Genomic DNA, 23,294 nt, shown 5'->3' on the forward strand with positions numbered 1-23,294 from the left:
ATTGTTGACTTTCCAGAAAGTCAACTATCAAGCATTTCAATTTCCAACTTGGACACACATTCATTCACAAATTAACATGTTAGAATATAGTCATTATGCCATCTACGCTTCATACTCATTTTGTAGGACATATTTGGCCGCATAATCAAATAGTTACATATACACATATACATACCATTCCGTTCATAACAACATCTTTATAGTTAACGCCAATATCAATTAAGTTTACTCTTTTCTAGGATTCTCATTCGTTCCATAACCATTCTTAAGTTGAAACTAATACGATCAAACAATCCATATATATTCATCACATCATTCAAGCGTATGGTACGAATTTCACATATTATTGTCATTTAGGCATTTCATCAAACACCTTGTGTGCGTACTACCATCTAAGCTTAATGTACAACTAATTCATGCATATCCTTCTAACCTCATACATAATTCATCAAAACCAACTACTAATCATCATGTATCATTCCAAATGAACATTAAACATAACATCATCATATTCCTATACTTTCATCTAACAATAATTCATCATACCCACATAATACATCAATCATTCAACAAGACTTGAACATAGGAGGTGATTCTAGTCATCATCTTCACCCTAACTAATGGGTGTCACCTCTAAACATCAAATTAACGCAAACCATTCATAACCCATGTTCTACACGAGGATTCTAACCCTTGTACATGATCAATTTCATATTAACTCACGGATTAGAACATAACCCACTTCACCCATGATCACCAAACTTAGATTTAAGACATATCTTATGATCCCCTCGTGTTGGTGATCATTAATCCATGCTCGGTTATGGATTTCAGCTTCATCTTTCCTTCCAATTTGAGCTTAAAGGCGATTTAGGGTTTTGAGGCTCCATGGGAGTCTCCTGATCCTTCTTGAACACGCACGTATGTGTGTGTTTGTGTGTTTTTAGTTATTTTATAACTTAACTTTCATTTGTTCCATTTTAGCCCCTCGGGTTTACTTTTAAAACATAATTGACACTACTAAAATCATTTAATACTTTTAACCATACTCTTAACTAGGTTAAATAGCCTAGTTATTTATTTCCTGACGTGTCGCATAATAACATACAACAAATATTAACATTCAGATTTTGGGGCGTTACACTCTTCATGCATAGCATCAACCCAACCTGGTTCCTGCAACGCTACATCAATAGTTTTAGGTTCAATTTGAGAAATGTAGCTAGAATATAACCACAAATTAATGGTTCCTGATTGGCTTCTGGTCTGAACTCCTGCACTAACAGGACCGATCACATTCTCAATAGGATGATTTCTTTGAACACTTGTTGGAATGGCAAATTCAGGTATCGTCTCGTCTAGAGATGTGTGTATGTTGCTTGACTCCTCCCCATTAGGTGATATCGGACTGTGACTCACTGGAGTGGTAACAGTACACTCTTCAGGAATAGGATCGGCAAACAGTTCTGATCCAGTTGCATTCGTTGAAATTCCACTAGATTGTGCACCTTCAGGAGATTGATGAGACATTTGTTGAGGCAAAGGATGCTGTGTAAACACCATTCCTGGCGGGTCAATGGTATGATGTCTGACGCTTCCTTCTGTCTGTTCTTCTTCTTCAGTATCTCCAAAAGACAACGGTTGTTTTGGCATAGATACACCTGCATCTGAAGAAACACTTGACAAAATGTTAAATGATTTAAACAATTCAGCATAATCATATAACCAATCTGGTCCAACTCTAGCATCCGTAGCATTTTCTTCGAGCCATTCAATGTTGCACGACTCGACGACCTTTTTAGTTACTTTGTTGTATACTCTATAGGCGGAGCCTTTTGCATATCCAACAAAGAAACAGTCGTCCCCTTTAACTTCAAACTTTCCATTAGCGTCCATAAGCAGTAATACACATGGACATCCAAAGATACGAAAGTGTGAAACCGAAGGTTTACGTCCTTCCAGAATCTCATAAGGAGTTTTCATATGACGTTTATTTACTAAAGCATGATTCTGGACGTAACAAGCCGTGCTAATTGCCTCAGCCCAAAAGAAACTAGGAAGCTTCAAGTCAGCCAGCATAGTTCGTGCAGCTTCAATAAGAGTACAATTTCTTCTCTCAGCTACTCCATTTTGTTGAGGAGTTCGTGGTGCACTATACTGACGATCAATTCCCTTTTCAGAGCAGAATGTATCCAGAGTCATGTTCTTGAACTCTGTCCCATTATCAGATCGAATAACCTTCACTTTTGTACTAGCTTGATTTTTTGCCAAAGTAACGAATTGTTTCACTAGGGGTGCCGTTTCGTTCTTGTGGCTAAGAAAATACACCCAGGTGTAACGTGAATAATCATCAACTATTACAAGACAATAAGCTTTCTTGCCAATACTCAACACATTCACTGGACCAAAAAGATCCATGTGAAGTAATTCAAGCACAGCTTTCGTTGAGGGTGCAGGCTTAGACTTATGAGGTTTTTGATGTGCTTTTCCTTTTGCACAAGCAACACATTTTTCCACCAACATGAAATCTTTGATTGGAAGATCACGTACTAGTTGACCTTTAGCAAGTCGATTCAGATTCTTCATGTTTACATGCCCAAGGCGACGATGCCACAGTAGACCATCATGTTCTGAAATTTTCGAGAATAGGCAAGTGACTTCTTCACATGGTTTCTTGTTCATGTCAATAAAATAAGCATTTCCTCGTCTCTCGGCTGACATTAAGAACCAATCTTTAGGAATGACAATCCCTGGTTTCAGCACATAACATCCTTTCTTTGTAAAGTGAACTGAATTTCCTCGATCACAGATCTGAGAGATGCTCAACAGATTGTGTTTTAGTTCTGGAACATAGTTAACATTCTCAAAGCTTAAAACGTCGTTTCTTATTGTTCCTTTCAATGTGATCCTTCCTGACTCTCCTCCCGCAAATGAGACGTATCCACCATTAAATTCTTTCATATTTATCAGTTGGGATAAGTCTCCCATCATGTGCCTGGAACAGCCACTATCCATGTACCAAAGTTGCACGGTAGTCCTCCATAGTTGTTCCTGCACGATTAGCGGGATCAGTTAGACCTAGGAACCCAGCCCATGGTGGATCTGGGTTTTCCTTGTGCATCAATATATGTCACTCTTTGCCAAATTAGATTATCTTTGATCAAAAATCTTGAAGGATTTTTCATGTGAGACCCTTGACGAGATGTATTAGATTGTGCAGCACCAGTTTTGGGTTTCCAAAATGAGTTTGACCATTTAGAATTATAGTTACCAAAACCATTATGTTGATTTCTTTGAAAACTGTTCTTTTGATTTTGATTTCTACATTTTGCTGCATTCCAATCTTGATCAGAAGGTTTAGTCTTGCGACAGTTGTGCTTCATTGTCTTAGTCCTTTCAGCCGTCACTGACTCTGAACAACAATATCGGTTAGACTTGACTTTCTGATTCTGAACAATCTTCTTCTTAGACTGTGCGCTTGGGAGTTGAACACAGTTTCTGGCAATGTGTCTAGCAATGCCACAATTGAAACATGTTTGTCGTTTCATTGTGTGAGTATTTTGAAAATTTTGATACTTTGTTGAAGAGGCTTTGCTTGGTTTTGAATGACTGGACGTTTTGGTTTTCCTAGTATGTTTTGCCTGTGTCTGTTCTGAGCATGTTGGTGTCTGCTGATTAGAATTGACACATTCATGTGATGTTGATGAACAATTTTATACCCCTCTTTTACTGTGATCATCATTTGTTTGAGAAGCTGATGTTTTAAGTTCAAAAACATTTTCTGATGACTCTTTATTTATATCAAACCCTTTTTCTTCTTTACTAAATTCAGTTTCAGTTTTAGAACACGTAGAAGTCTCATCAACATGCGTTTCATCCACACATTTATCATGAGAATCTGATTCAGGTTTATTTTCAACTACAGTTTCCAATGGGGTCCCACTAGATTCAACATTAGGGACGCCCACTGAGACAGATTCAGAAGAAGAATCACGATACTCTTGATTTTCTTGTGAAGAAGTTTCAGTGGTTTCACTGAATGTGTCCTGAGGGACCTCACCTGTAACACTGTCATCAACCAAGGGGTTAGAAACATCACATTCACAATCATTAACTGAAGAAAATTCATCACCAGACTTATTGTTCAAAGTTTCAACACAAACATCATCAGTTTTGCCCAAAACATCAGGCTCACTTGACGAAACATAAGCACAAAACGACGCAAACAAAGACCTACTAAAAGCAATATCAGATTCAGTTTGTTCAAAATAATTTTCAGAAACATTAGAATGAACAACTAGTTCACTCCCAAGAACATCTCCACACTTTACTTCAGATACTTTATCTGCACATGAAGACGAAGTGTTGGGATCAACTGAGCCTTTAGAAACACAATTTGTTTGAGTAGACCTCTGTTTCTCAATTGGTCTGTCATTAAATGATGACTTATTGTTTTTGGGACCATAAGTTATTTTACTTTCATTCATCATCTCCTCCTCAGTCATAGGTAAATAAGTATAATTGGCATTATAGGGAGGAGGAGCCTGATTATAACCCAAACCACGCCCTTTCTTTTCCTTGAATGCGAGCCGTTGATCACACAAGTTTTTGACTAATTTACTGGAAGAATCAAATTTCTTTATATTGAGTTCATTTATTTGATATCTATCTATGATATCTTCCAGTTCTTTAGTCACATTGCATAATTTTTCCTGAACATATAAGAGTTGAGTTGTTTTCACACTTACATCATCCTTGAGTTTGATGATGTCTTTTCTCTGAGCTTCAATCTTTTCTTTATAAAGTTTTTCATTTTTTGATAAAGTAAAGTTTTTACTTTTTATATCTTGATAGTCTTGAATTAGCTCAGCATTGTGAATTCTATAAGCTTCAACTCTTTCTCTACACTCAGGAGTACAGAAAACAGAAAGTACCTCTTCTTTGGTGAGACCTTTGACTGGAGCTATCTGCGTCATGAGAGCAAGGTTTTCAGCTGAAATCTCCTCCTCAGGTGCTGGAGTCTCATCCTCAAATGCAGAAACTTGATCATTTGAGGTCATGAAAGCAATGTTGTTTGAATCAGCTTGATTTTCTGGAGCTGAGATGTTCAGTCGCTCAATTTCCGAATTCCAATCAAAGTTGATATCAGGCTGAACCACCAAGGCTTGAGCTAATCCCAGGGGTTGACGACTTCCACCAGCAGCAGTATCATTAGTTATACTCGATGTGGTCACAAGAGCTCTCTCTCGATTAGGTGAAACAGACTGGGCTGGAGTCTGTTCTCTACTAATCAGTGGCTTGGTACAGTTTCGTGCATAATGTCATTCCTCATGACAGTTGTAACAGCGCAAATTAAAAGGTACTGTAGAAGCTCCAATAAACGAAGCACCCCATTTGTTTTTACCAGTTCTTTTCATAAACCTCCTTGCCCTGAAAGCAGCCATATCCATCTGTCATGTGATGTCCATTTCTTCAACATCATTAGGATGAATCTGATGTAAGTCATCTCCAGACCATTTAGGAGGATCAATTTTTCCTGCAACAAATGCATTCAAACAATTTATAACAGAGGCTGCGATATCCAGATTTTCTTTAGACTGTTGTGTAAAGAAAGCAATCATCTCATTTTTCACAGCAGAAGTAGGAGCAGCAGTAGGCGTGTTCGAAGATGTAGAAGTAGAACATGAAGGAGCAGCTTGAGTAGAAGACCTAGAGTAATAGATATTTGCTGAAGTAGGAGTAGCTTTAGCAGATACCGCGTTGCTAAACATTTGAAACCCTCCTTGAGACAAGAGAGCTGTGTTGTTATTGTTTGATGAAGCGGGAGCAACAGAGAATCCTGCAGCTAGCATGTTGTTCTTATAGTTAGTTTCTCTTTATTTATCATCCAGCTCACAGGCCTTGATATGAGAAATCATCTCAGACAAACTGCACCTAGCAAGATCTTTGGTTTTCTTGATCATAGCAACATGATGATCCCAGCTTTTTGGCAACGCATTCAGAAGCTGTCTATTTGTTGAAGCATTTGATGTATGGATTTCTTCCATCTGCATTTGAGTAACCAGCTTGACAAACCTCGGAAGTTGATTGTCAACAGTTTCTCCATAGATATGGTTGAAATTGTTGAAATTTTGTCTCAGCAAATTTCTTCGACTCTCCTTCATATCCTCATTCCCTTCATAAACATCGATCAGAGATTTCCACAGTTCTTTGGCTGATTTGCAAGTACGAAAACCGATAGCAATGTCTGGACCCAAACCCAGGGTCAGATAGGAAAGTGCATTTTCATCTTCTTCAACTATTGTGAAATCATCTTCAGTATATTGACTAAGGGGTTTCTTTATTTTCACTCCAGGTTCAGTAGGACTATCTATCATGATCTCCCTTGGACCTGTCAGAATACTTCTCCAAATTTTAGAATCTTTGACCTTCACATGTTGCTCAAAACGCCACTTCCACTCAGGAAAGTCATTTGCATCGGTCAACCTTGGAATGCGTGTAGTGGTTCCAACCTTAGAATCCAGTTCTTGCTGTTTGTTAAGGGCAGCCAAGTCAACATTATTTGCAGACATAATTAATTAATAATTGATTAATTAATTTAGTTTTAAGTCCAAAGGTCAATGTTCAAAGTTCAAGGTCCAAATCACGTTGCAGCTTGTCGATGCGAGTCGAGACAAGATATTGCGAGTCGAGACGGCGGTTGCGAGTCGAGACTATAATGAAGATGACTCGAGACCACATATGGTTGCGAGTCGAGACTGTGATGATGACAACTCGAGACATCAGTTGGTTGCGAGTCGAGACTGGCAAGTTGATGACTCGAGACTAAAGCTGGTTGCGAGTCGAGACCCTGCAAAACAAACAACGTGATAAAAGCAGCAGAAATCCCTGATTATCAGCAGCTTCCAAAATTCAAAGATTTTGAAATCTTTGAATTTTAATCCTCAACAAACTTCCAAGAAATCAGCTAACAATTCACTGAAATCACACGAACCAAATCAGCAATATTTATCAATATTTTCGATGAACAGTTTGAAGATTGTATGATCCGTAGACAGAAAATACAATCAGAACTGTTATCACTGCAAAAACCAACACTAACAAAACAGGATTAGTAAAATAAGATATCCTTGAATCTGAATGATATCAAAACCAAACCAAGAATTGGTTTCTTCGCTCTGATACCAATTGTAAAACCCGTGAGGATCTTTCAATGATATCAAACAATAACTTGTGTAGGGCGGAATTCAAACACAAGTGGATTCAAGTAATATGAAATAATCGAAACTAACAATAAACAAACAAACCGATTTATCTTGCATTCAAAGCTTGAACAATAACTGATACAAGACAAGGTTTCGAATGACCTCCTGTTCGCAGCAATTGATCAACCTTAACTCCAAGATTAAGGTTTTCTTAAATACAAAATGATATGGGTAAATACCCTAGGCCCATTCAAAACCAACTAGTCTAACCCAACCCATACATATCGACCCAAAACATAAACAAACATTTACAAAATCAACCCTTGAACTATGCCATCCTCATTGCGTAAACCTTCAGGTTCCAACAAACATGAACTCACGGTTTTGCGTTCTTCAACGGTAACTCAAAGCTCCTTCGGATACACACGACGACCTACAACGTACTAAGGCCTATTAGACGATCGGGTCATGCCTTGATTTAGTATTAGTTAGTGTCTTTGAGTTACGTTCTTTGCGTCTTCAATATTATTCCAAGTTATATAATTATTTGTTAAAATAATAAATATTTTAAGTTAAATTATATTTATTAAATTTTGGAATAATTGTTAAAACAATATATTTTAACTTAAACTTTTCACGTATTTATACATTTATTCTTTCCCAAGGATGGGTGTATTCTATTCTAGTATTTGTATATTTTTGTCATGTATCGAGGTCGTATTCCGGTGTGTATTTATACGTACGAGAATACGTATTTTTATTGTATTCATTAAGTATTCTTATACTTAATTTCGTATTAATTTTTCCAGAATATTATCTTTAATAAAAGTTCACCAATATATATTTCCAAAATATATATTATAAGAAATATTATTTATAATTTTCCCTTGGCAAAAATATTTGTAGTTTCATATAAGTTCCAAAAATAATATATTTTCAAGTCTAACTTAGAAAATATATATATAAACTTATTTTTCTCCAAAAAACGATATATTTCATATTTATTTGAGAAAATATATATCTTTCACCCCCAAAAATATTGTATTTCACGTTTGTTTAAGAAATATATATCTTCTCCCAAAAATAATACATCTTCTAATAATTCCAAGAAAAATATATATATTTTTATTCACCCAAAATAATATATTTCCTTCTTGTCAAAAATATGATATAAATTTGTAATAATTGTAAAAATCATATTTTTATTCACTTGGTGTCCAAAATATTATTTACCAAAATATACTTGGGAATCAATTTTCTGGAAAATTTTGTAAGTTACATTCTTTTGTTCGGTTTCACCAATATTTTGTGTAAAATATGTATATGCATATTCTTGGAATCTTGTTAATATTTTGGATTGTAACTTTGGTATTTTAGTGAGTTATATTATTGCAAGTCCTAAAATAATATAACTAATACACATAATATACAAATAATCACACACACGGTATCATCTAAATATATATTTCCTAAATACATATTTAGTTACTTTTATTTATAAAAACCAGCCTCCAATATTTATATTTTTGTAACAAAAATTATGGAAACCTTTATGTGAAAAATTCATGGTTTAAAATACACTTGTAAATATTTGTTTAGAAATATTTTTCTAAGTGTTTAATTTTTAGAAAAATTTTGCCATAGTTTCCCCTAAAAATGGAGGTTTCCATCCCTTGAATGTATATCTTTTTCTTTTGTAAATAAACACAATCAATTCATAATCAACAATAAACAATCTACACTTACCAATTTTGCCAAAAGCAAGCATAAACTACCACTTCATGAACTTGAAAATTTATAAAAATTTGTAGTAACTTACTAGTGTTTTTAGTAAGCCTTGTTATCCTTTAAAGTGTGGTTGATTCTTTAAAAACTTCATTCTTAAAGAAAATGGATCTTCACAACTTATAATCATATTTTTCAAAAATGTTTCTTCTTTGATTTTTCTTGTTACATAAGTGTTCCTACACTTTATCAACCACCAAAAATAAGGTTTATTCCTTTAAAATCCAAGATTAAGCAAAGCTTGCATTTTCAACTTGGTTTCTTGGAAAATTATTCTTGGATCATAAGATTTACAAGATTTACTACTTACTTTAGTCATCATTTTACAAAAACACAACATATTCTTTCAAGTTCATGTTTTTCATGAGGATGATCTATGATCCTACAACATTTCCATCCTCTCATCTTGCTAGATTATGTTTTTAATCATGATCTAGCAAGATCATATGATCATCTACATCAAATACATGAATAAACAACAATCAACAAGCAAATCAACACATAAACAACTTAGTTTCTTCATTATTCAAGCATATGTTCAAGTTCCATTCCTTTGATTCTTAGTGTTCTACTTGATTAACATTATGCAACATCTTTTAACCACTTGAAATAGAAGTAAAATGGAGTGTATGATGTTCTTACCACTAGCTCAAGGCTAGGGATGATCAAGAGGAGAAAAGAGATGGATAATAGCAAATAGAGAAGGTCCTTGAACTTCCGAAAGCTCCTAGCTTCCTTATGCACCTTCTATCACCCTTGGATGTGCTTGGAATTAGTTGAAGATGGTCGAATGATAGTGATGATGGTGGTGGTGAGTTCGGCCGAGAACAAGGCAAGGAGAAGGAGAGAAAGTGTGTGTGTTTAATGTGTGTAAGAATGAGGTTATGATCAGAAGGGTTATACTTATAACCATTTTAAGACTTTAACTTATGGTTCTTATGCTTAAAACAAGGGAACACAATCTAATATGTTATCAAAATAAAATCAAGATGGTTGGGCCATGTATGGGCCGTCTATAGGTGGGTGGGGGGGGGGGTAGTAGACTAGGTTTTAAACATAAGTTAGTTATTTAGTTGAAATTCAAGTATATAGTTAGGTGTTTTAGTTACTAGATATTTATATATAACAACCCTCCTAAATTTTTCGACACCCTAAAAATAATTAAAATATCCCAATATGTCCTAAAGTACACCCCGTATGCGAAAACGGGCCCCGAATACCTTTAATTTAATAAAATAAAAATAAAAACAAAATTTAAAGGGCTGTCGCGGGGCGCGTAGCCCTTGGCTACCTCCTACGCGGGGCGCGACAGCTAGTCGTCAAGGCACAGCCCGGTGCTGCCACGTGTCACGCCATTTGTCGAGCCTACCCCATGATCAGGCCAAGCTAGGCCCTACGTAGCCTATGTCGCGGGCCGCGAAGGATTGACCTTCGGGCTACGCGGGCCGCGAGGAACCCCAAAACTGCTCCTATAAATTGGGAGCTCAGGCCTTCAGTCCCAACTCGCACCAAAACTTTTCTCTCTCGAAATTCTATAGTGTAGGCACTATTCCCGGGTATAATACCCCCTAAATAACGAAGTTCTGCCCCGTTGTAAGTATTATAACCCCAGTTACGTATTAGATACGCTGCCCGATCGATCCAGGGTTCCGTAACGGTTGTCGAGGTTTTGCCCAACGTAGTCATTGGAATGCCGTCTCGGGGAGGGTATTACTAATGTAAATATTGGATTATTATACTAACACGTGTGCATTTGTGTAATTTATAGATAATCACCAGGAAACCCTAAAGGAAAACCTAAGACAACAATGAGAGTAATCCCCATTTTGCAAACTGTTTTTACAAAACCTCACATAATTAATAATATATTAAACAGTTATTGAGTATTTGTATTCTACAATTATCGTCGGTATGTTGGGGTTTTGTATACAAAATTTGTTACTACCTTGCGAGGAGTAACATGACCACAAATCGGGTTGACAGTACCGTGGGTGGTAATTAAAGTAGATGGAAACAAATGTAATTGCGCGACCGCCCTCAATACTGTACAATGGTTTTTACTAAACTTGATTAAGCTGAGTTCACTCACCAGTATTTCCCACTGACAAAATGTTTTTAAACGCGTTTCAGGTAACAAAATGTGAAAGCCAAATAGAAGCCAGCTGGACAGCACTGAAGGCTTGGAAAAAATGGCTATAAAGTTACCTAAAATAAAGAGATGTTTTATTAAATAAAATAGGGTTTATCCCTATGAAAATGTGTGTACTTAAAACTTGGGATTTCTCCCACGTGTTTAATATTATGAAAGTGTGGTATTTTACTCTGATAAAATATTTCCTAACTACGGTCCTGATGTAATTTCCGCTGCCAAAATGATAAACACTGATACCACCGAAACTGGCCACGGCCGCCTGTTCTCGGGTTTGTTAGGGGACGAGGGTTGCGACAGAAGGTGGTATCAGAGCTAAGCCACTGATTCAGCCACAGAAGTGTTCCGCTGACACTAAGATATTATTCAAAATGTTAGGAAATAAATTATGGAACTACGTGCATAATTGTATTTTATTGTTGTGTGTTATTTGACTATTTGTTAGCTTACATTATGAGCGACCAAGGACTTTCCAACGCGTATCGTCAGTTGTCCAACTCACCTAAGAGCGAAGGCACCTCTTCACAGCCTGCCCTCTTATGGTATTCATCTGACAATGAAGATGGGATATTCGTGTTTAAGGCTCAGTCTGAAGAGCCATTCCCTCCTAAAAAGATAGGATGGTTCAGTAGGGGAGCGCATGAATGTAGGAAAAGAATGAAAAAATTGCAACAATAGCGAGCCCTAGCAGCCGCTAAAAGAGAAAGAGATGCCCACACACAAGATATGCTTAATAGGAGTCTAGCAAACTTCCATATCCTAGCAACCACAGCTACCGACCCTAACCTGGAGCAACTCATAGCACCCCAACCATTACCCCTGTTCCCTACCCAGCCAATGGAAATAGAAAACAACCCAGAAAATCTAATCCAAATGCATGATTTTAATCAAGAAGAGATACCTAGAATACCAGCACCCAATCCCTTAGACCCAGACTACAACCCGTGGTTAGACGAACATAGGGATTACCAGCAGCGTTACCCAATACCAGAAGACGATCCCATGCCGAATCTAGCAGCCTACCCAGGTTTGGACCCTCTAGATCCCTACTATGATAACGATGAATACATTAGGGAAGTTTTAGAGAATCCATACCCGTACTAGGAACCCATGCCCCAGTTCCCAAACCCAGTACTAGCACCTGCACCCCCAATGAGTGCAGAAAATGTGCAAGAACTCCGAACCTTCGGAGAGGAGATTTTAGAAAGTAGCGAGAGGATGAGGCAGGTTGAAGAGCGACTCGTCTAGAAGTATGACGAGCACAATATGGAGTTCTGGATGAACCCATATCAGTGATAGTGGTGGTAGTAGTAGTAATAATAATAATAATAATAATAATAATAATAATAATATATAATATATAATATGTGTGTATGTTTGAAAAAAAATTTCTAGACAATAGTTATGGATACATAATAGTTTTGTAATTTTAAATTTCAGTATCGGTTTGTATTAGATGCATATTATATAAGAAAGAGTAAGTCACAATGTTCGTCGTTTATTATCAACATGTGTGTTGTGTGATTGTTTGCATTAAATGTTATCTTGTGATATTAATATGTGGTAAATGCTTAAAATTCAGATGGACAACGAAGTGAACCAGGAAAACCAGAATGACAATAACCCGAATAACGATAACCAGAATAACAACGACACCTCGAACCATGATAATAATGGAAACCCATTGGATAACAGTGCCATCCAACACATAGTGGCACAAGGAATAATAGATGCAATGCCATATATTATCAAAACAGTTAGGGAAGCGGATAATAAAAGTAATCATAGCAGTAAACGACCCACTGAACCTGAACACAGCGTAAACAATGGACCCTTACTTCAAGTGCCCATTCTCAAAAGAAGAAGAACCATATCTTACGGTTGTTCTTATAAAGAATTCTGGTCTTGTAAACCAATGGAATTCTCGGGCAATGAAGGGGCCGTTGCAGCTCTACGCTAGATAGAAAAGACTAGGGATGTCTTAAAAATAAGCAAGTGTGTGGAAGAGGATAAGATAATGTTTGCTTCCAATCTATTTAAGAACTCAGCCTTAGAATGGTGGAACACTATCCTCCAGTCTATGGGAAGTGATAGGGTTTACAATATGGAATGGAAGGAATTTAAGAACATGGTGGAAAGGAAATTCTGCCCTCCCAATGAAAAAGAACAGATAGGAAATAAGTTTTTAAACCTTAGAATGGCTGGAGTAGATAGTAAGGGATACACTACATTATTCTTTGAATATGCTAGAATAGTACCAACCCTTGCATCACCAGAACCAGTATTAATCTCCCATTACATCTGGGGATTAATTAGTGAGATTAGACATGTAGTCAAGGCAGCTAGACCTCAAACCATAGAAGAAGCTGTAGAACTAGCAAATACCTTGACTGATGAATTAGTTCGTACACGAGAAGAAGACCAGAGGAGAAACCTTGCTCAAAGGCTTACCCAAGAATTTTGTTATGGAAATTTCAACCGTGGGAGAAATGTAGGTTCTACCTCTGCACCCTACTGCAAGGCTTGCAAGAAAAAGCATTTGGGAAAATGCTCCACCTACTGCAATTTCTGCAAGATACCAGGGCACAAGGAAGAAGATTGCAGGAGGAAACCTAATAATGGAATGTGCTTCAACTGTGGAGAAAAAGGTCACATCAAGCCAAACTGTCCGAAACTAGTTCCAGCCATAGGCAATAAGACTACCAAAAATGCTAGAGCATTTGTTCTGACTAAAGATGAAGCTAAGATGATTCCGGACGTAACTGCCGTTACATTTTTAGTTAATGATGTATTTGCTAAAGTATTATTTGACTCTGGTGCGAACCAAAGTTTTATTAATACTTCATTTTGCAAACTTCTCAATCAACCATTAACTAAACTCCCACAAGAATGTCTAGTAGAGACAGCAAATGGAGAAACCGTTAGGATTTCTGAAATCTTGCAGGGAGCAAGAATAGAATTTTTAAATCAAAAATTTATTGCAAACCTTTATCCAATGAATCTGGCAGGATTTGATGTTGTATTAGGAATGGATTGGTTAATAGCCAATAAAGCCAGTATTTTATGTGATCAAAAGTCAATCCAGGTAAATTCACCCAGGGGTGAAAAGATCACAATAAAAGGAGATAAGCCCTCTAGATCCACGAAATTCATCTCTGTGATGAAAACAGCAAGTTATATTAGAAAAGGGTCATTATTGTATTTGATTTCCATAATCACTAACACTAAAGGAAAAGAACTGAAAGATATTCCAGTAGTATCTCAGTTTCCAGATGTGTTTCCAGAAGAATTACTAGGACTACCTCCAGACAGGGAAGTTAAATTCAGAATCCACCTGCTACTAGGGACAGCACCGATTGCCAAAGCACCTTATCGATTGGCACCCGCAGAAATGCAGGAACTAAAGAAGCAATTAGAGGAATTGTTGAAGAAAAGATTCATACAGCTAAGTTCCTCGCCCTAGGGAGCACCGATTTTATTCGTTAAGAAGAAAGACGGATCTATGCGTATGTGCATTGATTACCGTGAATTGAACAAAGTCACGATTAAGAATTGGTACCCACTACCGAGAACGATGATCTGTTTGATCAATTGCAAGGAGTTCGATTTTTCTCTAAAATCGATTTAAGGTCAGGATATCATCAATTAAAGGTTCAGGAAGAAGATATTCCTTAAACCGCATTTAGAACAAGGTATGGCCATTATGAATTTACTGTCATGCCATTTGGTTTAACCAATGCCCCAGCTGCATTTATGGACATGATGAACCGAATATGTAAGCCATATTTGGATAAGTTAATAATTGTTTTTATAGATGATATTCTTATTTACTCTAAGAGTAAAGAGGAACATGCAAAGCATTTGCACGCACTTCCAAGTTTATTGAGAAAAGAAAAACTTTATGCAAAGTTTTCAAAGTGCGAATTTTGGTTAGAACAGGTACAGTTTCTTGGACATCTAGTCAATCATGAAGGAATTCATGTGGATCCTACCAAGATCGAGGCAATTACCAAATGAAAAACCCCTGAGTCACCAACCGAGGTTAGAAGTTTCTTAGGATTGGCAGGTTACTACCGAAGATTTATTCAAGATTTTTCTAGAATAGTCATTCCCTTAACTAAGCTCACCTGTAAATCTGTTAAGTTTGAATGGGGACCAAAACAAGAAGAAGCCTTTAGAATTCTTAAGCAAAGATTAACCAACGCACCCATACTAGCGTTACCAGAAGGAACCAAAGACTTTGTAGTCTATTGTGACGCTTCTAAGTTAGGTTATGGATGTGTGTTAATGCAACGCCAAAAGGTTATAGCCTACGCTCTAGACAACTTAAGAATCATGAAGAGAATTATTCAACCCATGATTTGGAATTAGGAGCTATAATTTTTGCCCTTAAGATTTGGAGACATTACCTTTACGGTAGTAAGTATACCATTTTCACCGACCATAAGAGTTTAAGGTATGTCTTCGGCCAAAGGGAGTTGAATATGAGACAAAGACGCTGGATGGAGATTCTTAGTGATTATGATTGTAATATCCAGTATCATGCTGGAAAGGCTAATGTGGTAGCTGATGCTTTAAGTCGAAAGTATCATGAAAGGCCAAAAAAGGTACGTTCTCTTAAATTAAATCTACAGGTAGATTTAAACAAACAGATTAAAAAGGCACAGGAATCCGTAATCAAGGACGATATTGAAAATCTGAAAGGAATGATTAAGGAATTAGAACAAGGAACAAATGGAATTTGTAGATTCCATAAGAAAAGAATGTGGATACCTAAATTAGGAGACCTACGTCACCGTATACTAGAAGAAGCCCATAAGTCTAAGTATACAATGCATCCTGGAAGTGATAAGATGTATCAGGATTTAAGAAAGAATTTTTGGTGGATAGGAATGAAAAAGGATATAGCAGCTTATGTTTCTAAGTGTTTAACCTGTTCACAAGTCAAAGCTGAACATCAGAAACCCTCAGGTTTGTTGCAACAGTTAGAGATGCCAGTTTGGAAATGGGAATTGATAACAAAGGATTTTGTTACCAAATTACCAAAAACAAGGAAAGGTAATAATACAATCTGGGTGATTGTAGACAGGCTAACTAAGTCAGCTCATTTCCTACCAATGAAGGAAACCTTCAGTATGGAACAATTAGCTAAGTTATATGTAAATGAAATAGTTTCATTGCATGGAATTCCTTTATCAATTGTTTCTGATAGGGATTGCCGTTTTACTTCTCATTTTTGGACAAGTTTCCAAAAAGCTATGGGAACCAAGTTGAATCTAAGCACAGCTTATCATCCTCAAACGGACGGACAAAGCGAAAGGATAATTCAGACAATGGAGGACATGCTTAGAGCTTGTGTAATTGATTTCGGAGGAAATTGGGATGACCACTTACCATTAATAGAATTTTCTTATAATAATAGTTATCACACAAGTATCAATGCTGCACCCTTCAAAGCACTTTATGGACGAAAGTGCCGAACCCCAGTCTGTTGGGTAGAAATTGGAGAAAAGCAACTATCCAGACCTGAGATAGTGCAAGAGACAACCGACAAAATCATTCAAGTCAAGGAACGACTGAAAGCAACACGTGACCGACAAAAGAGTTATGCTGATAACAGGCGAAAACCGTTGGAATTTCAAGTAGGAGATAAAGTGTTATTGAAAGTCTCTCCTTGGAAAGGAGTGGTAAGATTCATCAAAAGGGGAAAGCTAAGCCCCAGGTATGTTGGACCTTTTTGAGATTATTAGAAGAATAGAACCTATAGCCTATCAGTTACAACTGCCAGAAGAAATGACAGGAATACATGATGTATTTCATGTATCTAATCGCAAGAAATGCTTAACTGATGAATCGCTGATAGTACCTCTTAAAGACATAGAGGTAAATGAGATTAGTTCTGGTCAAAGTAAAATGGGACTCCAAAAGGGGACCAAAATACACTTGGGAGCTTGAATCAGAAATGCAAAGGAAATACCCGCACCTATTCCAGTAGACCTCGAGGACGAGTTCTAAAAAAAGGTGGGGATGATATAACAACCCTCCTAAATTTTTCGACACCCTAAAACTAATTAAAATATCCCAATATGTCCTAAAGTACACCCCATATGCGAAAACGGGCCCCGAATACCTTTAATTTAATATAATAAAAATAAAAACAAAATTTAAAGGGCTATCGCGGGGCGCGTAGCCCTTGGCTACCTCCTACGCGGGGCGCGACAGCCAGTCGTCAAGGCATAGCCCGGTGCTGCCACGTATCACGCCATTTGTCGAGCCTACCCCATGATCAGGCCAAGCTAGGCCCTACGTAGTCTACGTCGCGGGCCGCGAAGGATTGACCTTCGGGCTACGCGGGCCGCGAGGAACCCCAAAACTGCTCCTATAAATTGGGAGCTCAGGCCTTCAGTCCTAACTCGCACCGAAACTTTTCTCTCTCGAAATTCCATAGTGTAGGAACTATTCTCGGGTATAATACCCCCCTAAATAACGAAGTTCTGCCCCGTTGTAAGTATCATAACCCCGGTTACGTATTAGATACGCTGCCCGATCGATCCAGGGTTCCGTAACGGCTGTCGAGGTTCTGCCCGACGTAGTCGTTGGAATGCCGTCTAAGGGAGGGTATTACTAATGTAAATATTGGGTTATTATACTAACACGTGTGCATTTGTGTAATTTATAGATAATCACCAGGAAACCCTAAAGGAAAACCTAAGACAGCAATGAGAGTAATCCCCATTTTGCAAACTATTTTTACAAAACCTCACATAATTAATAATATATTAAACAGTTATTGAGTATTTGTATTCTACAATTATCGTCAGTATGTTGGGGTTTTGTATACAAAATTTGTTACTACCTTGCGAGGAGTAACATGACCACAAGTCGGGTTGACAGTACCGTGGGTGGTAATTAAAGTAGATGGAAACAAATGTAATTGCGCGACCGCCCTCAATACTGTACAATGGTTTTTACTACACTTGATTAAGCTGAGTTCACTCACCAGTATTTCCCACTGACAAAATGTTTTTAAACGCGTTTCAGGTAACAAAATGTGAAAGCCAAATAGAAGCCAGCTGGACAGCACTGAAGGCTTGGAAAAAATGGCTATAAAGTTACCTAAAATAAAGAGATGTTTTATTAAATAAAATAGGGTTTATCCCTATGAAAATGTGTGTACTTAAAACTTGGGATTTCTCCCACGTGTTTAATATTATGAAAGTGTGGTATTTTACTCTGATAAAATATTTCCTAACGACGATCCTGATGTAATTTCCGCTGCCAAAATGATAAACACTGATACCACCGAAACTAGTCGCGGCCGCCCGTTCCCGGGTTTGTTAGGGGACGGGGGTTGCGACATTATATGATGTTCGGGGACCATAACTAGCTTGGTAATGTTAAAGCAGTGCTTCTAGTGAAAATTTGGTATTTCGGGTAGTGTCTAGTTGTTCGGTTGGTTACTGGTTCGTTAAGGTGCTAAACTATGCAGTTTAGTGTGTTTTATGTTACCTTTTATGACAGTTTTGATTCCCGACACTTAGGAAAGCATTCAAGATCATTTAATCATATTTCTGCATGATATTAGATTGTTTAAATGCTGATTTTTACTGAATTCAGCACTTTAGGTGAGTTTTAGGCACTTTCCGGCACTTAAACTATCTCTAGGAAGGCAGTTTTATGATCCTTACTTTCCTACACACTATACTAGTGTAGTACTTGGTTTCTGGCCTATTCTAGGTCTCAATACAACGTCTGTCTATTTACTGAACACCGTCAGCATTTTCTGATTTGTCTGATGATTGTGCTAACTGTATTTAATGCAGCATTTAAGTCAATAAAGTTCTCATGCAATAATGATACGACATCAAGCAATATATGATGCATATGTATGTATATGGCAATAATCAGAAAGCAATTCAAGTGATTAATTGTAATTCAGCACAGTCATTAAGTACTAATCATGGTTTAATAATTGTACGGATACCTGAAATTTTGACAGTTGTCACATTCTCCCCCTGTTAAGAAAATTTCGTCCCGAAATTTTAAGCTTTACTGCTAGCTGCAGGGGTGTTAGGGAATAAATGCGGGTATTTTGCTTTCATTCGGTCTTCACGCTCCCAAGTAAACTCTGGGCCGTGACGCGCGTTCCATCGAACCTTGACGAGTTTAACACTACTCCTCCGAGTCTTGTTAACTTTCCAGTCAGTAACCTCAACGGGTTCTTCGGTAAAGTGGAGCGTGTCGTCAATGTGAACTTCGTCAGCAGGAATGACCACTGTTTCTTGTGTTGGACTCTTCTTCAGATTAGATACATGGAATGTATCATGAACGCCATTAAGTTATGCTAATAGCTCCAACTTGTAAGCTACAGGACCAATCCTTTCCAGGATTTTGAACGGTCCGATAAATCGTGGGTTTAACTTACCACGCTTCCCAAAGCGTGCCACACCTTTCCAAGGGGAGACTTTCAACAAAACCATATCACCCACTTCAAATTCCAAAGGTTTCCTTCTTTGGTCTGCATAGCTCTTTTGTCGATCACGAGCCGCCTTGATGCGCTCTCAATCTGCATGATCTTATCTGTCATCTCTTGGACCAATTCGGGACCAACCAGCTGTCTATCACCTGCATCTGCCCAGCATAATGGTGATCGACACTTTCGTCCGTAGAGAGCCTCGAATGGTGCAGCTTGAATGCTTGTATGGTAGTTGTTGTTATATGAGAACTCAACCAAAGGTAGGTGAGTGTCCCAACTGCCACCCAAGTCCATTACGCAAGCATGTAACATATTTTCAAGCGTCTGAATCGTTCTCTCACTTTGACTGTCCGTCTGTGGATGAAATGTTGTGCTCAGATTCAACTGTGAACCAAACGCTTCTTGGAAAGATTGCCAAATCCTTGACACAAATCATCCGTCTCTATCTGAAATGATTGAGATAGGCACTCCATGACGTGCGACTATCTCTCTTAGATACAGCTCAGATAGCTTACCAGTGTTATCCTTCTCTCTGATCGGCAAAAAGTGCGCAGATTTTGTCAGGCGGTCCACGATTACCCAAATCGTATCATGACCTCTGGGTGTCTTGGGCAACTTCGTTACGAAATCCATTGAGATCTGTTCCCACTTCCACATGGGTATCTCAGGTTGTTGTAGAAGACCTGAAGGCTTCTGATATTCGGCCTTTACTTTGGCGCAGGTCAAACACTTCCCAACATAAGTAGCCACATCACCCTTAAGTCTTGGCCACCAATAATAGTCCTTTAAATCTTGATACATCTTGTCCAATCCTAGGTGGATCGAGTACCTCGATTTATGAGCTTCATCAAAAATCACATCTCTAAGACCACCAAAGAGAGGAACCCAAATTCGTCCCATAAAATACAAGGCTCCTTCCTCATATGGTACCAACTTTTTCTCCATCCCACGGAGATATTCAGCCTTTAAGTTCTCTCTCTTTAGAGCTTCCCTTTGCGCATCACGAATGCGCAACGAGAGGTCTGTCTGTATAATCATCTCCAAAGCCCTAACCCTTATGGGCTTAATCCTCTCTTTCGACTCAAGGCGTCTTCCACCACATTCGCCTTTCCTGGGTGATATTTGATTTCGCAATCATAATCGTTTAACAGCTCCACCCATCATCGCTGTCTCATGTTAAGCTCTTTCTGATCAAATATGTGCTGAAGACTCTTGTGATCTGTAAAGATCATGCATCGTGTGCTGTACAAATAATGCCGCCAAATCTTCAAAGCAAACACCATGGTGCCTAACTCCAAATCGTGTGTGGTGTAATTCTTCTCATGAACCTTCAACTGGTACGAAGCAAAAGCGATAACCTTCTATCGCTGCATCAGCACACAGCCCAATCCCTGACGCGAGGCGTCACAGTATACCACGAAGTCTTCGGTGCCTTCGGGTAGGGATAAAATAGGTGCATCGCAAAGCTTGTTCTTAAGCAACTGAAAAGCTTCTTCTTGTTTGTCTCCCTGTTCATACTTCTTATCCTTTTGAGTAAGGGAGGTCAGCGGTTGAGCGATTTTAGAAAAATCCTCAATGAATCTGCGATAATACCCTGCTAAGCCTAGAAACTGTTGGATCTCGGTTGGCGTCTTCGGAGTTTCCCAATTCCTAATCACCTCGATCTTGGTGGGATCCACATGAATTCCATCCTCGTTTACCACGTGACCGAGGAACTGTACCTCACATAACCAAAACTCACACTATGAGAACTTAGCATATAGTTTCTCCTTCTTGAGCAGTTCTAAGATGGCTCTAAGGTGTTGCTCATGCTCTTCCTTCGTCCATGAATAGATCAAAATATCATTGATAAATACAATCACGAATTTATCGAGATATGGCTTGCAAACTCGGTTCATCAAATCCATAAACACCGCCGGTGCATTCGTCAACCCAAACGACATCACTAGAAACTCGTAATGTCCATAACGAGTTCTGAAGGTTGTCTTCGGTATACTTTCTTCTTGAATCCGCAGCTGGTGATAACCTGATCGAAGATCGATCTTGGAGTAGTAACTTGAACCTTGAAGTTGATCGAATAAATCATCAATCCTCGGCAAAGGATACCGATTCTTGAGGGTCAACTTGTTCAGCTCTCTGTAGTTGATGCACATGCGAAAACTACCGTCCTTCTTCTTGACAAACAGAATTGGAGCTCTCCAAGGCGAGAAGCTTGGTCTAATGAATCCCTTGTCCAGAAGCTCCTGAAGCTGTATCGACAACTGTTGCATCTCTGAAGGCGCAAGTCGCTAAGGTGCTTTGGCTACAGGCGCGGCGCCTGGAACCAAGTCAGTATGGAATTCGACTTGTCATTGGGGCGGCAATCCTGGCAAGTCTTCAGGGAAGACTTCAGGATATTCCCTTACCACAGGGATATCTTCGAGCTTCGGTTCTTCAGCTTCTTTATCAACAATGTGAGCTAAGAAGGCAACACATCCCTTTCGCAAAGACTTTCAGGTTTTCAAACAACTGATAATCCTTAGAGGCGTATCATGCTTCTCCCCATGAATCACAGTCGTCTCTTCATTCGTCATCGGGATGCGGATAATCTTCTCATGGCATACGATCTCAGCTCGGTTACTTGACAACCAATCCATTCCAACTACTACATCGAAACTTCCCAATTCGAATGGCAGAAGATCAAGCATAAACTTACGCTCTCCAAGCACTATTACACAGCCTCTAATCACTTTGTTTGCTTCTACTAGCTTTCCATTAGCTAGTTCTACTGAATACGGGATATCTAACTTACTGGCAACTAACCCAAGTATATTCTTAAACTCTAGAGATACGAAGCTATAGTCGGCACCAGTATCAAATAGCACAGATGCAAAATGTTGATTGATAAGGAACCTACCAGTGACTACGTTCGGATCCTGACGAGCTTCCCTAGCTCCAATGTTGAAAACCCTTCCTTGGGCTTGATTGTTCTTTGGGCAATCTCGCTTGAAATGCCCTACATCACCACAGCTAAAGCAACCTTGGCCACGACCATTTCCATTTCCATTTCTGCCCTGGTTGCTGTTTGCTCCGCGGTTTCCATTACCAGCTTGATTTCCAGAACCACCACGATTTCCATTACCTCCCTGATTATAGTTTCCACCTTGGTTTCTATTCCCATAACCGTTTCCACCATGGTTTCCATTGCCATTACCATTTCCTCTTTGACCACCATTCCCACGACCGGCACCATACCAACATGTCTCCTTGGCATGGCCAACTTTTCCGCACGTTTCACACTTTCCAGCTCTGCATCGTCCAGCGTAATGAAACTGACACACATCACATTTGGGCAGGGTGCCCATATACCCTTTTCCTCTAATCTCAGCACCAGTAGCAGCAGCAGCTTGTGCCTCAACTGGTGGGTTAGCGTCTCTACGCTTGTTGGCATTGTTGCTCGAACGAGTACCCATCTTGAACTTTGAGAACTTACTTTTGTTTTCCCCTGACGACTAGACATGAGTCTCCTTCTTCTTTCCCTCAGAGATTGAAAACTTGTTCAGTCTAATTGTTTCCTCTGTCAGTGCCACGCTCAAGTCAATGGCTTCAGTGATCGTTGGAGGCTTGGAAGTAGTCACCATGCTCATAATTTGGGGTGCCAATCCCCAAATGAAACGTTCAATTCGCTTGAATTCTGGTT

The 23,294-nt window shown here is 38.6% G+C and overlaps 1 protein-coding gene across 1 annotated transcript; it reads right to left on the reverse strand.

Moving 5' to 3' along the window:
- Positions 1-22,107: 22,107 nt before the first annotated feature.
- On the reverse strand, positions 22,108-23,067 carry LOC110888729 (TSET complex member tstE-like). Its single transcript, XM_022136240.1, has 2 exons — positions 22,512-23,067; positions 22,108-22,436 (listed from the first exon to the last, which is right to left on the reverse strand). Exons 1-2 carry the CDS (start codon positions 23,065-23,067, stop codon positions 22,108-22,110), a joined length of 885 nt encoding a protein of 294 aa, XP_021991932.1.
- Between the last annotated feature and the right edge of the window lie 227 nt (positions 23,068-23,294).

Source organism: Helianthus annuus, chromosome 11, assembly GCF_002127325.2.
Source record: "Helianthus annuus cultivar XRQ/B chromosome 11, HanXRQr2.0-SUNRISE, whole genome shotgun sequence".
NCBI classification, from domain to species: domain Eukaryota; kingdom Viridiplantae; phylum Streptophyta; class Magnoliopsida; order Asterales; family Asteraceae; genus Helianthus; species Helianthus annuus.